The 13073-nt window shown below is 43.3% G+C and overlaps 1 protein-coding gene across 3 annotated transcripts in view; it reads right to left on the bottom strand.

Annotated features, from left to right (window-relative positions):
• Positions 1-13073, bottom strand: part of med15 (mediator complex subunit 15) — a 172158-nt gene that overhangs the window by 125764 nt on the left and 33321 nt on the right. For 2 of the 3 annotated variants that reach the window (XM_072243499.1, XM_072243500.1), the window contains exons 3-4: positions 9246-9266; positions 4108-4317 (exon numbers count right to left, since the gene is read on the bottom strand). In XM_072243499.1, the coding sequence (XP_072099600.1) occupies positions 4108-4317; positions 9246-9266 (231 nt within the window). The remainder of the gene's footprint in view (positions 1-4107; positions 4318-9245; positions 9267-13073) is intronic. The other variant, XM_072243502.1, reaches the window with a different exon arrangement.

Below are 13073 nucleotides of genomic sequence, written 5' to 3'. Positions count from 1 at the left end.
ACATCTACTCATCTCCTTTGTCTACCCTGTTTGTAATTTCCAGTCAGTCAGGCAGGATTTTCCTTTCAGGAAACCATGTTGGCTTTGGTCTATGTTGTCATGTGCCTCCAGGTATTCCGTAATCTCATCCCTAACAATTGATTACAACAACTTCCCAACCACTGATGACAGGCTAACAGGTCTATAGTTTCCTTTCTGCTGCCTCCCACCCTTCTTAAATAGCGGAATAACATTTGCAATTTTCCAATCATCCGGTACAATGCCGGAATCTATCGATTCTTGAAAGATCATTGCTACTGCCTCCGAAATCTCTCCAGCTACTTCCTTCAGAACCCGAGGGTACATTCCATCAGGTCCAGGAGACTTATCCACCCTCAGGCCATTAAACTTCCCAAGCACCTTCTCAGTTGTAATTTTCACTGCAAATACTTCACTTCCCTGGCACCCTTGAATGTCCGGTAACTGTAGATGTCTTCCACTGTGAATACTGATGCAAAATATGCATTCAGTTCCTCTGCCATCTCTGCATCTTTCAATACAATATTTCCAGCGTCATTTTCTATTGGTCCTTTATCTACCCTCAACTCTCTTTTACCCTTTATATGCTTAAAAAAAGATTTTAGTACCTTCTTTGATATTAGTTACCAGCTTCCTTTCATAATTCATCTTTTCCTTCTTAATGACCTTCTTAGTTTCCTTCTGTAAGTTTATAAAAGTTCCCCAATCCTCTATCTTCCCACTAGCTTTGGCTTCCTTGTAAGATTATGAGAGAAAACTGGCAGGGAACATAAAAACTGACTGTAAAAGCTTTTATAGGTATGTGAAAAGAAAAAAGATTGGTTAAGACAAATGTAGGTCCCCTACAGACAGAAACAGGTGAATTGATTATGGGGAGCAAGGACATGGCAGACCAATTGAATAACTACTTTGGTTCTGTCTTCACTAAGGAGGACATAAATAATCTTCCAGAAATAGTAGGGGACAGAGGGTCCAGTGAGATGGAGGAACTGAGCGAAATACATGTTAGTAGGGAAGTGGTGTTAGGTAAATTGAAGGGATTAAAGGCAGATAAATCTCCAGGGCCAGATGGTCTGCATCCCAGAGTGCTTAAGGAAGTAGCCCAAGAAATAGTGGATGCATTAGCGATAATTTTTCAAAACTCTTTAGTTTCTGGACTAGTTCCTGAGGATTGGAGGGTGGCTAATGTAACCCCACTTTTTAAAAAAGAAGGGAGAGAGAAACCAGGGAATTATAGACCGGTTAGCCTGACATCGGTGGTGGGGAAAATGCTGGAGTCAGTTATCAAAGATGTGATAACAGCACATTTGGAAAGCAGTGAAATCATCAGACAAAGTCAGCATGGATTTGTGAAAGGAAAATCATGTCTGACGAATCTCATAGAAATTTTTGTGGATGTAACTAGTAGAGTGGATAGGGCAGAACCAGTGGATGTGGTATATTTGGATTTTCAAAAGGCTTTTAACAAGGTCCCACACAGGAGATTAGTGTGCAAACTTAAAGCACACAGTACTGGGGGTAAGGTATTGATGTGGATAGAGAATTGGTTGGCAGACAGGAAGCAAAGAGTGGGAATAAACAGGACCTTTTCAGAATGGCAGGCAGTGACTAGTGGGGTACCGCAAGGTTCAGTGCTGGGACCCCAGTTATTTACAATATATATTAATGACTTAGATGAGGGAATTAAATGCAGCATCTCCAAGTTTACGGATGACACGAAGCTGGGCGGCAAAGTTAACTGTGAGGAGGATGCTAAGAGGATGCAGGGTGACTTGGATAGGTTAGGTGAGTGAGCAAATTCATGGCAGATGCAATTTAATGTGGATAAATGTGAGGTTATCCACTTTGGTGGCAAGAACAGGAAAACAGATTATTATCTGAATGGTGGCCAATTAGGAAAAGGGGAGGTGCAACGAGACCTGGGTGTCATTATACACCAGTCATTGAAAGTGGGCATGCAGGTACAGCAGGCGGTGAAAAAGGCGAATGGTATGCTGGCATTCATAGCAATAGGATTCGAGTACAGGAGCAGGGAGGTACTACTGAAGTTGTACAAGGCCTTGGTGAGACCACACCTGGAGTATTGTGTGCAGTTTTGGTCCCCTAATCTGAGGAAAGACATCCTTGCCACAGAGGGAGTACAAAGAAGGTTCACCAGATTGATTCCTGGGATGGCAGGACTTTCACATGATGAAAGACTGGATCGACTAGGCTTATACTCGTTGGAACTTAGAAGATTGAGGGGGGGATCTTATTGAAACATATAAAATCCTAAAGGGATTGGACAGGCTAGATGCAGGAAGATTGTTCCCGATGTTGGGGAAGTCCAGAACAAGGGGTCACAGTTTGAGGATAAAGGGGAAGCCCTTTAGGACCGAGGTTAGGAAAAACTTCACACAGAGAGTGGTGAATCTGTGGAATTCTCTGCCACAGGAAATAGTTGAGGCCAGTTCATTGGCTATATTTAAGAGGGAGTTAGATATGGCCCTTGTGGCTAAAGGGATCGGGGGTATGGGGGGAAGGCTGGTACAGGGTTCTGAGTTGGATGATCAGCCATGATCATACTGAATGGCGGTGCAGGCTCGAAGGGCCGAATGGCCTACTCCTGCACCTATTTTCTATGTTTCTATGCCCTCTCTTTTGCTTTTACTTTGGTTCTGACTTCACTTGTCAGCCACAGTAGTGTCCTTCTTCCCTTTGAAAATTTCTTCTTATTTGGAATATATCTGTCTTCTCTCATTTTTCACAGAAACTCCAGCCACTGCTGCTCTGTTGTCTTTCCTGCTAATGTCCCTTTCTAGTCAACTTTGGCCTGTTCCCTTCTCATGCCATTGTAATTTCCTTTATTCCACTGAAATACCGACACATTGGAATTTAGCTTCTCCTTCTCAAATTTCAAAGTGAACTCGATCATATTGTGATCACTGTTCCCTAAGGGTTCCTTAACCTTAAGCTCTCTTATCACCTCTGGATCACTGCACAACTCCCAATCCAGCACAGCCGATCCCCTAGTGGGCTCAACAACAAGCTGTTCTAAAAAGTCATCCCTTAGATATTCTACAAATTCTCTCTTGAGGTTACCGGAGGGAATTGAAAAAAATACAAACACCTGTAAGATTCAAGTACGTCAGCAGAGTTTGATAGCTTGCTGTTGGATTCCTGTATCGACTGTGAGGAGGAGCTAGAGGCCTTCTCCCAAACTTCACCTGACAGTCGTCGAAATGGGGCTAGGATCAGTGGTGGAGTAAATGGAAAACACTACGGATCTCGTTTGGGAGCTTTATAATGGCAATGTCAACCAGTGACGTCATTCTGAATGTTCACACAGGTTCAGCGTGAGGTTGTCCTCCCGCAGTGTGCAGGTTACACACAGTAAAGGTGAAGACATGATTTCATTTCTTTTTCCTCCAAGTTTTAAGCATTGGACATGGTGTTATCAGTATCAATTCAGTCCAGTAGCTCTGTACTCTTACAAAAACATCACAAGCATTTTTAATGATTAATTGAAGAACAGTCACAGAACAGATTGGCAACATTATCAGTCTGATATTCCCAGACTGAGATTTAAACTGTTCTTGGTGATGATTTTTAATTAAAATAATTTCCTCCATTGTCCTAGATGTATTCAAAACAGGCATTTTATGTTAACAAATTATATTACGCAAGTGATTTCCATTATACGTGTGCTAAAGCACATTTTATAAGTCCCCATACTGATGACTTTGAGCTTCAGGTACAAAACATAACAAGGAGTTAAAGTGACAGCTCAGTAGTCACAACAACCTTGCTGTAGAACAAGAATCAAACTTCCCAACCATCCCTCCCTTCCTCTGTGACAACCATGTCACTGCTCTTATTCACCACTCAAGTCAATGGGATACATTCTCTCTACAAGAACTAAACTACTGACTAAGGGGCAAACCAGGGAATTGGGGTAGGTAGGTAGGGAGGGATATGTGGAGAAGAGGGTGGGGTTTGGGGAAGGTGCCATAGTCCAGTGGGAAACCACCACACATAACAAATTAAAAGTTCCTGCATAAAACATATGCTACCTACTTCAGGAATTTGCAACTTCCAAATCCTACTCACACTGCTGCTGGGTGCTTGGCGGGAAGCCAGGCATGTGAGGCACCATTCCAGACGGAGCCGGCTGAGGCTGCCCAGGATGTGACACTGATTGATTCACCTGCCCCAGACCTGCCATTCCGGGCAAAGGAGCTCCAGGGGGACGAGTGGCCATCATCCCACTCGAGCTCCCCGTGGGACCACCTTGCAAGTTCTGCAAAGCGTTCATTGGATCTAGGAGGGAGGGAAACAAGATAAAAGTAAAACTTTTGTTAAACTCTGAAGAAAAGATGCCCAAATAGAAAGCAAATGGAATCACAGTGTCATTCAATGCTGAAGGAAGACTGTTGGCCCTAGGCACTAATTGCCAGTTATTTGTGATTCCCCCTGCATTTTGTTGACAGTCCTGCAAATGTCCGTAAGTATTCATCCAACTCCTGGTTTTAGGTAATAATTATATTTCTCTTGATTGTAACTGTGTAAAATAATTTCACCCATGGGTGAAAGAAAGAACTACTAGTAGAATAGATATGGGGGTACTAGAGGATGTGTGCTTTTAGACTTCTGCCAGGCCTTCAATCACATTCCACGAAGGCAGTTGATGCACATGAATCTGTGGGTAACATACTGATTATGGATTGAGAATTGGAAAGAGTGGGAATAAACTGATCCATGCCTTGTAGGTGGGCTGTGACCAGAGGTGTCGTGCAAGGGTCAGTGAGGGAGATATTAGTATACATTAATAACATGAATATAAAAGATAGGATTAGCAAGTTTGCAGAGTTCATGAGCTTTAGTGTTGTTATTCAACACTGGTGGAGGGTAGCCTTCTGCTACAGAAGGATATTAGCAAATTGCTCAAATAGGCATTGAAAGGACAAACGCACTTTAACCCTGAAAAATATTTGGTAATTTATTTCGAGAGGACCACCAAGACTAGGATATACAGATTGAAGAGGTGACCCCAAACTATAGTGAGGAACAGAAGGACCTCACGTGGATCCCCAGAGGCAATAAACAGCTGGATAAGAAGGCAAACTAAACAAATGTTGCCTTTAGCCAGAGCAGAAATATGACAACAAGGAGGATATGGTACACCCATACAAAACATTATTTAAGCAGCAGCTGGAGTACGATGTTCAATTCTGCCACTGCGCTATAAAATAGATGTGACTGCACTGGAGAGGGTAATCAACAAGATGTTACCTTCTGCTATGAATAGAGGCAGGATAGGCAGGGTTTTATTTTCTTTACAGCAAAGAAAATGAAGGGGGAACTAACTGAGATCTACAATCATAAAGGCATCCACACAGAAATCGCACAGGAATAAGGAGCATTCGAATATTAATGCCGACTTCCCTCAAACCAAGAAGCTTTTATAATGGAAAAGGAACACAGTACTTAGGTGTCCTGGCCAAACGTTGATATATCAAGGCACATTTCACACCTGGAAGTCCACAAGTTAATAATGCACGGCATCTTAAGCGTTCTTTGCCAGGATCACTAATTATCACTGGTAAATGGGAAAGTTATGTGGCATTTCAACAAATCCTTCACAGAATTGTCGATACCACTGCATTTACATCAAGCCTTCAGTACAGTGGAAAATTTACAAGAGCCTTAAACAATATGTGACAGCAAAACTTCACGAACATGTACTAAAGATGACCAGGAGTTTGGTCAGAGGTAGATCCTCAGAAAGAAGAAAAAAGATTTACAGAAACCCAGGTCTGAAGGAAGGAATTGCAAAGTTTAAAGCTTAAAGCTAAAGTTGAAAGTTCCCTATTTATAAAAAGACAGAATCAAATTGACATGATATCTTAAGAAGTTAAAAATAAGAATAACAGCTGCTAAAATTAAAATCACAAGATAAACAAATGAAACTGATAAAACAGAAGCTGCTCACAGATAATCTACTTTTTTAAGGACTGGGGAAGTAACAGAATAGTATCACGACACATGGAAAGGAACAGTATCAGGGCCAGCAGAGCCAATGCACTACTTAAAATAAGAGAAGAGAAAGATAAAAATACTCAGGAACTGTCACCTTAATATTTGACAAAAGATGGAAAAACTCTTAAATTATTGACCGAAAAACTTTAAAAAATAAGATAAAATCAGCTTTCAGGCCCTTTGAACTTGCTCCACTGTAAAACAAACCATGGCTAATATTTGACATCAGCTGCCCTATTCCCCCAGATCCCTTAAAACCCAGAAATCTATCAACCTCTGTCCTAAATGCAACTTATCAGAGCCCTCAGACCACAGAATTGCAAAATGTCACCATTTTCCAAGTGAAAAAATCTCTCTTCGTTTCAATCTTAAATGGCCTAGCCCTTATTCTGAAATGGCGGCACAGTTATCAGCCTACTCCTTAGCCAATGGAAACGTACTTCCTGTAATTACCATGTCACACTCAGCTGCAGAAAACAACTGAGAAAAAATATCCCACTAGAAATAGTCAGCATCGATTTCAAGAGCTTTTTAATCTAATAATCAAAACAGGGTGTGGTAATTAACATTTTCAAAGGTATTGAATAGATGCCAAAAATGATCAATAATAAAGCCAGAACCAGAGTTAGCTTTAAAAAACAAGGAATGGAGATAACAACCACTTCCTTATAGTGACAGAGGGAGCAAAGTGGAGTAGAAAAGAATAACATGATTTAGATTTAGGAATGAAACACATGATTTCTGAATGTGCAACCACTGGCAAATAAATTCATGTAGTATCTGGGGAACAGACTCACACATCAAAACACTGATTCACATTCAGTCTGGGGAAGGTCCACATACCAAAATGCTGATTCACACTCGCCACACCACATGAAACTGGATTTTACTCAATCTGGGGTTTCAACGCTAATTCTTAAAAATGGATGTACACAGATTGGAGTATTTACACCTGGGATATTATCAACACCATCGAATAGTAGCCCTGTGTTATTCAGTGCTCTTTGGTAGAAACTGTTGCTCCTACATGAACAAATGTAAATGTTTCACTGTTTCTGCCCGCATTACTTGTTCACTTTGCTTCTGTTATCTAGTCCCTTCAAAAGCCAAAGTTGAACAATTCCACTGAGGGTAAAATGTCATTCCCACTTTCTGTTTTCTCTGCAATTGCATTTTAAGCACTCACTTCCATATGCCCGATGCACTTGACTTAGTCTACCACGATACCCAGACACTCCAGTTGACAAATATCTCTCTACAGAAAACATACTGCTAATGGGGAACGATTACCAAGCACACACCTTTCATCTCATCAAAACACAGATACACCACCACCTTTCCCAGAGGAGGATTGTCATCCCCTTCTCTAGCAGGACCACAACACTTCCCTATACCCAACGTGGAACCACTATCAGCTCACACCCAAATGACAGCAACCCTCCCTACAATTCCTTACTCTCCTCACCAGGAACCACCAGTTCCCTGTCTCCCTTGAGGAGGCACCAGTTGTCCATCCCTTCCATCAGTAATCGTTAATTTACATCCGACACAGAATTCCTCTCCCTGATTGAGATCTGCCAACATTCACATCCCATTTTTATTTCCTTATGGAACAGTGAACTGTTTATTCCATTGATTCAGTGTGAGCTCTTAGAACAGCCCCATCAAATCCATTTCTCAGTGACCTATTCTCCCACGTGCCCATCAGTGCCCCACGGATCCTCCAACCAACTAACTTAACAACCAGCATGTCACACTACAGAAATCCTTCAGCAAAGGGTACTGTGGGCAACAGTTTACACAGAGGGTACTGCGGGCAACAGTTTACACAGAGGGTACTGCGGGCAGCAGTTTACACAGAGGGTACTGCGGGCAACAGTTTACACAGAGGGTACTGCGGGCAACAGTTTACACAGAGGGTACTGCGGGCAACAGTTTACACAGAGGGCACTGCGGGCAACAGTTTACACAGAGGGTACCGTGGGCAACAGTTTACACAGAGGGTACTGCGGGCTACAGTTTACACAGAGGGTACTGCGGGCAACAGTTTACACAGAGGGTACCGCAGGCAACAGTTTACACAGAGGGCACCGCGGGCAACAGTTTACACAGAGGGTACCGCGGGCAACAGTTTACACAGAGGGTACTGCGGGCTACAGTTTACACAGAGGGTACTGCGGGCAACAGTTTACACAGAGGGTACCGCGGGCAACAGTTTACACAGAGGGCACCGCGGGCAACAGTTTACACAGAGGGCACCGCGGGCAACAGTTTACACAGAGGGCACCGCGGGCAACTGTTTACACAGAGGGTACCGCGGGCAACAGTTTACACAGAGGGTACCGCGGGCAACAGTTTACACAGAGGGTACCGCGGGCAACAGTTTACACAGAGGGTACTGCGGGCAACAGTTTACACAGAGGGTACTGCGGGCAACAGTTTACACGGAGGGTACTGCGGGCAACTGTTTACACAGAGGGTACTGCGGGCAACAGTTTACACAGTGGGTACTGCGGGCAACAGTTTACACAGAGGGTACTGCGGGCAACTGTTTACACAGAGGGTACTGCGGGCAACAGTTTACACAGAGGGCACCGCGGGCAACTGTTTACACAGAGGGTACCGCGGGCAACAGTTTACACAGAGGGTACCGCGGGCAACAGTTTACACAGAGGGTACTGCGGGCAACAGTTTACACAGAGGGTACTGCGGGCAACAGTTTACACAGAGGGTACTGCGGGCAACTGTTTACACAGAGGGTACTGCGGGCAACAGTTTACACAGAGGGTACTGTGGGCTACAGTTTACACAGAGGGCACTGTGGGCAACAGTTTACACAGAGGGTACTGTGGGCAAGTGTTCTGACATACAGTACGTGAGTTCCACTACAGGTGCATATATTTATCACAGACAAATCTTGAGAGCATCTAATTGTGTAGTTGTGTTCACTTTTCTTAGATTTGTGTCAGATCAGTGGGTTGTACTGAACTTTCGCACCTTCTCTTCCTGTGCATAAATGCCTGGACTCCAACATCCATGTGGAAATGCAACGATTCAGCTGCCATATTAAACTTTGAGAGCCATTTAATTCAACAACTCACAGCATACCACATGAAAAAAACACATCAGCCATCAAGTCAACTGGAAATCAAGCACTCAATATAATTCTTATTTTTCTTAAATCATTTTTGAATTAAATTACTGCTTACCACCAGCTCTTGTCTTCTTATCTGTGAAAACACAAAACATCAAGCAATTATTATACATCAGAACTACTGTACAATTTAATTACAATATCATAGTAGTGGAACAGCAGGTAAACAACAGTCACCAAATAGCCTTATTGAAAGTTTTAAATGTTGCACAATTCTAACCTCGTTCCTCTTTATGTGGAGCAAGAGATCGATGCAAGGATGTCATAAACAATAGAGTATAAATCTCCCACACAAGGATAGGGGAATAATCAATATGATTCTAAATGGAATTGGTATCAGTACCATTAATGCACCTCTGCATTAAACGAAAGAGCAATCGGGAAAACATACTAAAGAATTCATGTGACATATGAAAATGATTGTGTCCCATCTTGAGGAGCCTCTTTAACATACATCATTCATCAAAATCCATCAAAAAGAGACCAACTGTCTCAGCTAAGAATGATGGGCCTTCAAGACCTCTGACTGTCCTTGAACCACACCTGATGCACTTCTCTCCCTCTCCTACTGGGCTTCCATCTTCACTCTTCCCTCTCCCACTGGGCTTCCATCTTCACTCTTCCCTCTCCCGCTGAGCTTCCATCTTCACTCTTCCCTCTCCTACTGGGCTTCCATCCTCACTCTTCCCTCTCCCACTGGGCTTCCATCTTCACTCTTCCCTCTCCCACTGAGCTTCCATCTTCACTCTTCCCTCTCCCACTGAGCTTCCATCTTCACTCTTCCCTCTCCTACTGGGCTTCCATCTTCACTCTTCCCTCTCCCACTGAGCTTCCATCTTCACTCTTCCCTCTCCTACTGGGCTTCCATCTTCACTCTTCCCTCTCCTACTGGGCTTCCATCTTCACTCTTCCCTCTCCTACTGGGCTTCCATCTTCACTCTTCCCACTCCTGCTGAGCTTCCATCTTCACTCTTCCCTCTCCTACTGGGCTTCCATCTTCACTCTTCCCTCTCCTACTGGGCTTCCATCTTCACTATTCTCCCTCCCGCTGGGCTTCCCTACCTCTCCCACTGAGCTCCTCGCTCTCAGCAGTCTTCCCTCCTTCTGCAACGGAGGTCCCACCTCTCAGCCACTGGGCTCCCCCATCTATCACACTTTCCTCTCCCACTGGACTCCCCTCCCTCACCTGGGCTGCTCTCCCTTGCCTAAGCAAGATCAGTGAAAGGATAGGATGAATAGAAAACAAACAGAATCAAGGGTTGCGCATTCAGGACAGGGACAAGGAGAATTCCTTCACCCATAGGATGCTGAGTCTTTGAGCTGTCTCACCATGAAGGCTGTGAATTCTGAGCAGCTCCGTTTTATCACCACTGAGATCATGTTCCAGAGTATTACACAAACCAAACGTTATGAGCCTGGTACCGATCAGTGGCTCCAAGATAAAGTAAAGGTCTTGATTCTACTGAATGGTGAAACAGAGATCAAAACCCTACTCATGCTTCTATTCCCTACACTCTGTGCCTGAACGTAGCTCCATGCTTTATTTCCTGAAGTGATACGATGGATGTCTTCATTTTGTCAGTTTGTCACATTGCCTCTTCTAGCTCTATGAAAGGAGGAAGGCCATTGATGAAGCGACTGAAAGCTGCTTGGCCAAGGACTCAGTTCTGAGATACGTCAGCAGAGAATCCTCAGGACTGAGGTGACAGACCTCCAACAATTACAACCACCCTTTGTGAGAGGTGTGACTCCAACCACTGACTTGTCTATTCCTTGATGCCCAGTGACTTCAATTTCACCAGACTCCAAAATGTCATGTTTCCTTCACGTTAACTAAAATCACTCTCGCCTTACCTCGAACATACATCTTTGCTCTCGAACCAAGTCTGTGATGAGATTTGGAGCCAAACCCCAAATAGTGAGTGGGTTCCACTTGAAAGCAGTGATGATAAGGCAGTCCTTCATCTTGGTGACGACTGAGAGTGGACAGTGAGGGTGGGAAATAGCCAGACTGCATTTTGGAAACAATGCCTACGTTGCCAGAATTGCCTCTTGTGGAACCATTGATTGGACAGCTACCACTGGAGCAGTCTTCAGCACCGGAAATGCTACTTTGTTGCAGCTCTGTCATACCTAGTGCTCTCAACAATTTCTTGACATCTTTTAGAATGAATCAAACTGGATGAAGACTGACAGAGACTTCAGAAGGAAGCTGACACTTGGGGATGCAGACTGTTGAAAAGGTATTGCTTTTGGTATTCACACACTGGCTCTTGCCATCGCTGAGGATAGGTACTCAATTCCCACAGACCCTCTATGGCAGGTGGGCCCAGAATCACCATACAGTTTTTATAAGAATCCAATAGTTTCATAGTTGCCAGCACGGAGACCCAAGGGTTCCAGATTGCTTAATTACCTTTAAATTCCCCAGTTATCTTTGTTGGGTCTGAAATTGTCTCTAAGTTACTACTCCATGTCTCCAGATAGTAATCCAGGAATTTAGCTACTGTAAGTCTGGAAAACTGAAAATTGATACAGTAAAGCCCCTGATTTGCCTTACTAGATAGAGTTCTCCATGACTTTGGGAAGGCTTTAAAAAAATCTCAACTGATTAAGAGCAGTGGGAGGCTTACATATTATTAGCTTACTCTGTGTTCCCATTAAAAACTACTGTATTAAATGACTTAAAAGGCATGCTTTTAAATTGCAAATTAAGTAGCAGCCCTTCTTCAAAGAGAAATTTGGGGTCAAGTAAGTTTATTTAAAAGAATAACATTCCCCCTGAAAAATAACCTCCCTGGGAGAGCTTTGAAAAAGTATTCGGCCTCCACCACTATTTTCACATTTTACTGTCTCACTTTCTAAATGTAAAATATATTGAAGTAGGATTTTTTGGAGCTAATCTACAAAACATCATTTCAAACCAAAAGAAAATTCCAAAACCTGTCAACAATTTACCGAAAATTAAAATCCAAAATTCTGAGGCTGAAAAAGTATTCTTCACCTTTGTAATCACTGCACTAACTTTCCTCAGGTGCAATACTGTTTATTAGCTCACCACCTCACCCATTGTTAATGTAGAAAATTGGAGGATCACCCGTTTTCAATGAGTGAAACTAAATACCCCCTCTCTCTGTGAGGTCCAACAGTACGGTAGATTTTGGTTTGATCAAACCAAAATGAAGACAAAGAGCATACAAGACAAGTCAGAGAAATAATAGGGAAGCTAAATTTTGGGAGGGATACAAGACCACATCAAAGGTAATGAACATATCTCGGAGCTCAGCACAGTCCACCGTGAAAAAGTGGAAAAACTATGAAACCACAGCCACGTGGCCAGAGTCAGGCCACCCCGCTAAAGAATGGCACTTGTACTGTGATGCCAATAGTCACTCTGAGTGAGATGCATCTGGAGATGAAGTTCATGACTCTGCAATCTCTAATGCCTTGCACAAAAAGGGTCTTTATGGAAGAGTGGCAAGGAAGTAGACCTGGCTAAATAAAAGCATATCCTTGCCCTTAAAGACTTTGCAAATGGTCATTTAGAAGATACTGTAATGTGAAAGAAGGTCTTGTGGTCGGATGAGACCAAAGTGGAACTTTTTGACCTCAACATTAAGCAATATGTGTGGCATAAATCTAATATTGCTTCTCAGCAAGGTAATGCCATCCCTACGGTAAAGTATGATGGAGGTAGCATCATGCCATGGGGGTGCTTTTCAGCAGCAGGGACTGGAAATCTGGTCAGGACTGATGGGAAGATGAACGCTGCTAAATACAGAGAGGTCCTGGGTTGAAAATCTGCTAGCCTCTGCCAGAAAGCTTAAACTGGGGAGGACGTTCATCTTTCAGCAGTGGCTTCAAATGAAGAAAATTGATGTCA

This window comes from Mobula birostris, chromosome 25 (genome assembly GCF_030028105.1).
Source record: "Mobula birostris isolate sMobBir1 chromosome 25, sMobBir1.hap1, whole genome shotgun sequence".
Classification (NCBI taxonomy): domain Eukaryota; kingdom Metazoa; phylum Chordata; class Chondrichthyes; order Myliobatiformes; family Myliobatidae; genus Mobula; species Mobula birostris.
The sequence above is the reverse complement of the archived record's forward strand: the minus strand, read 5'-3'. Positions and strand labels throughout refer to the sequence as shown.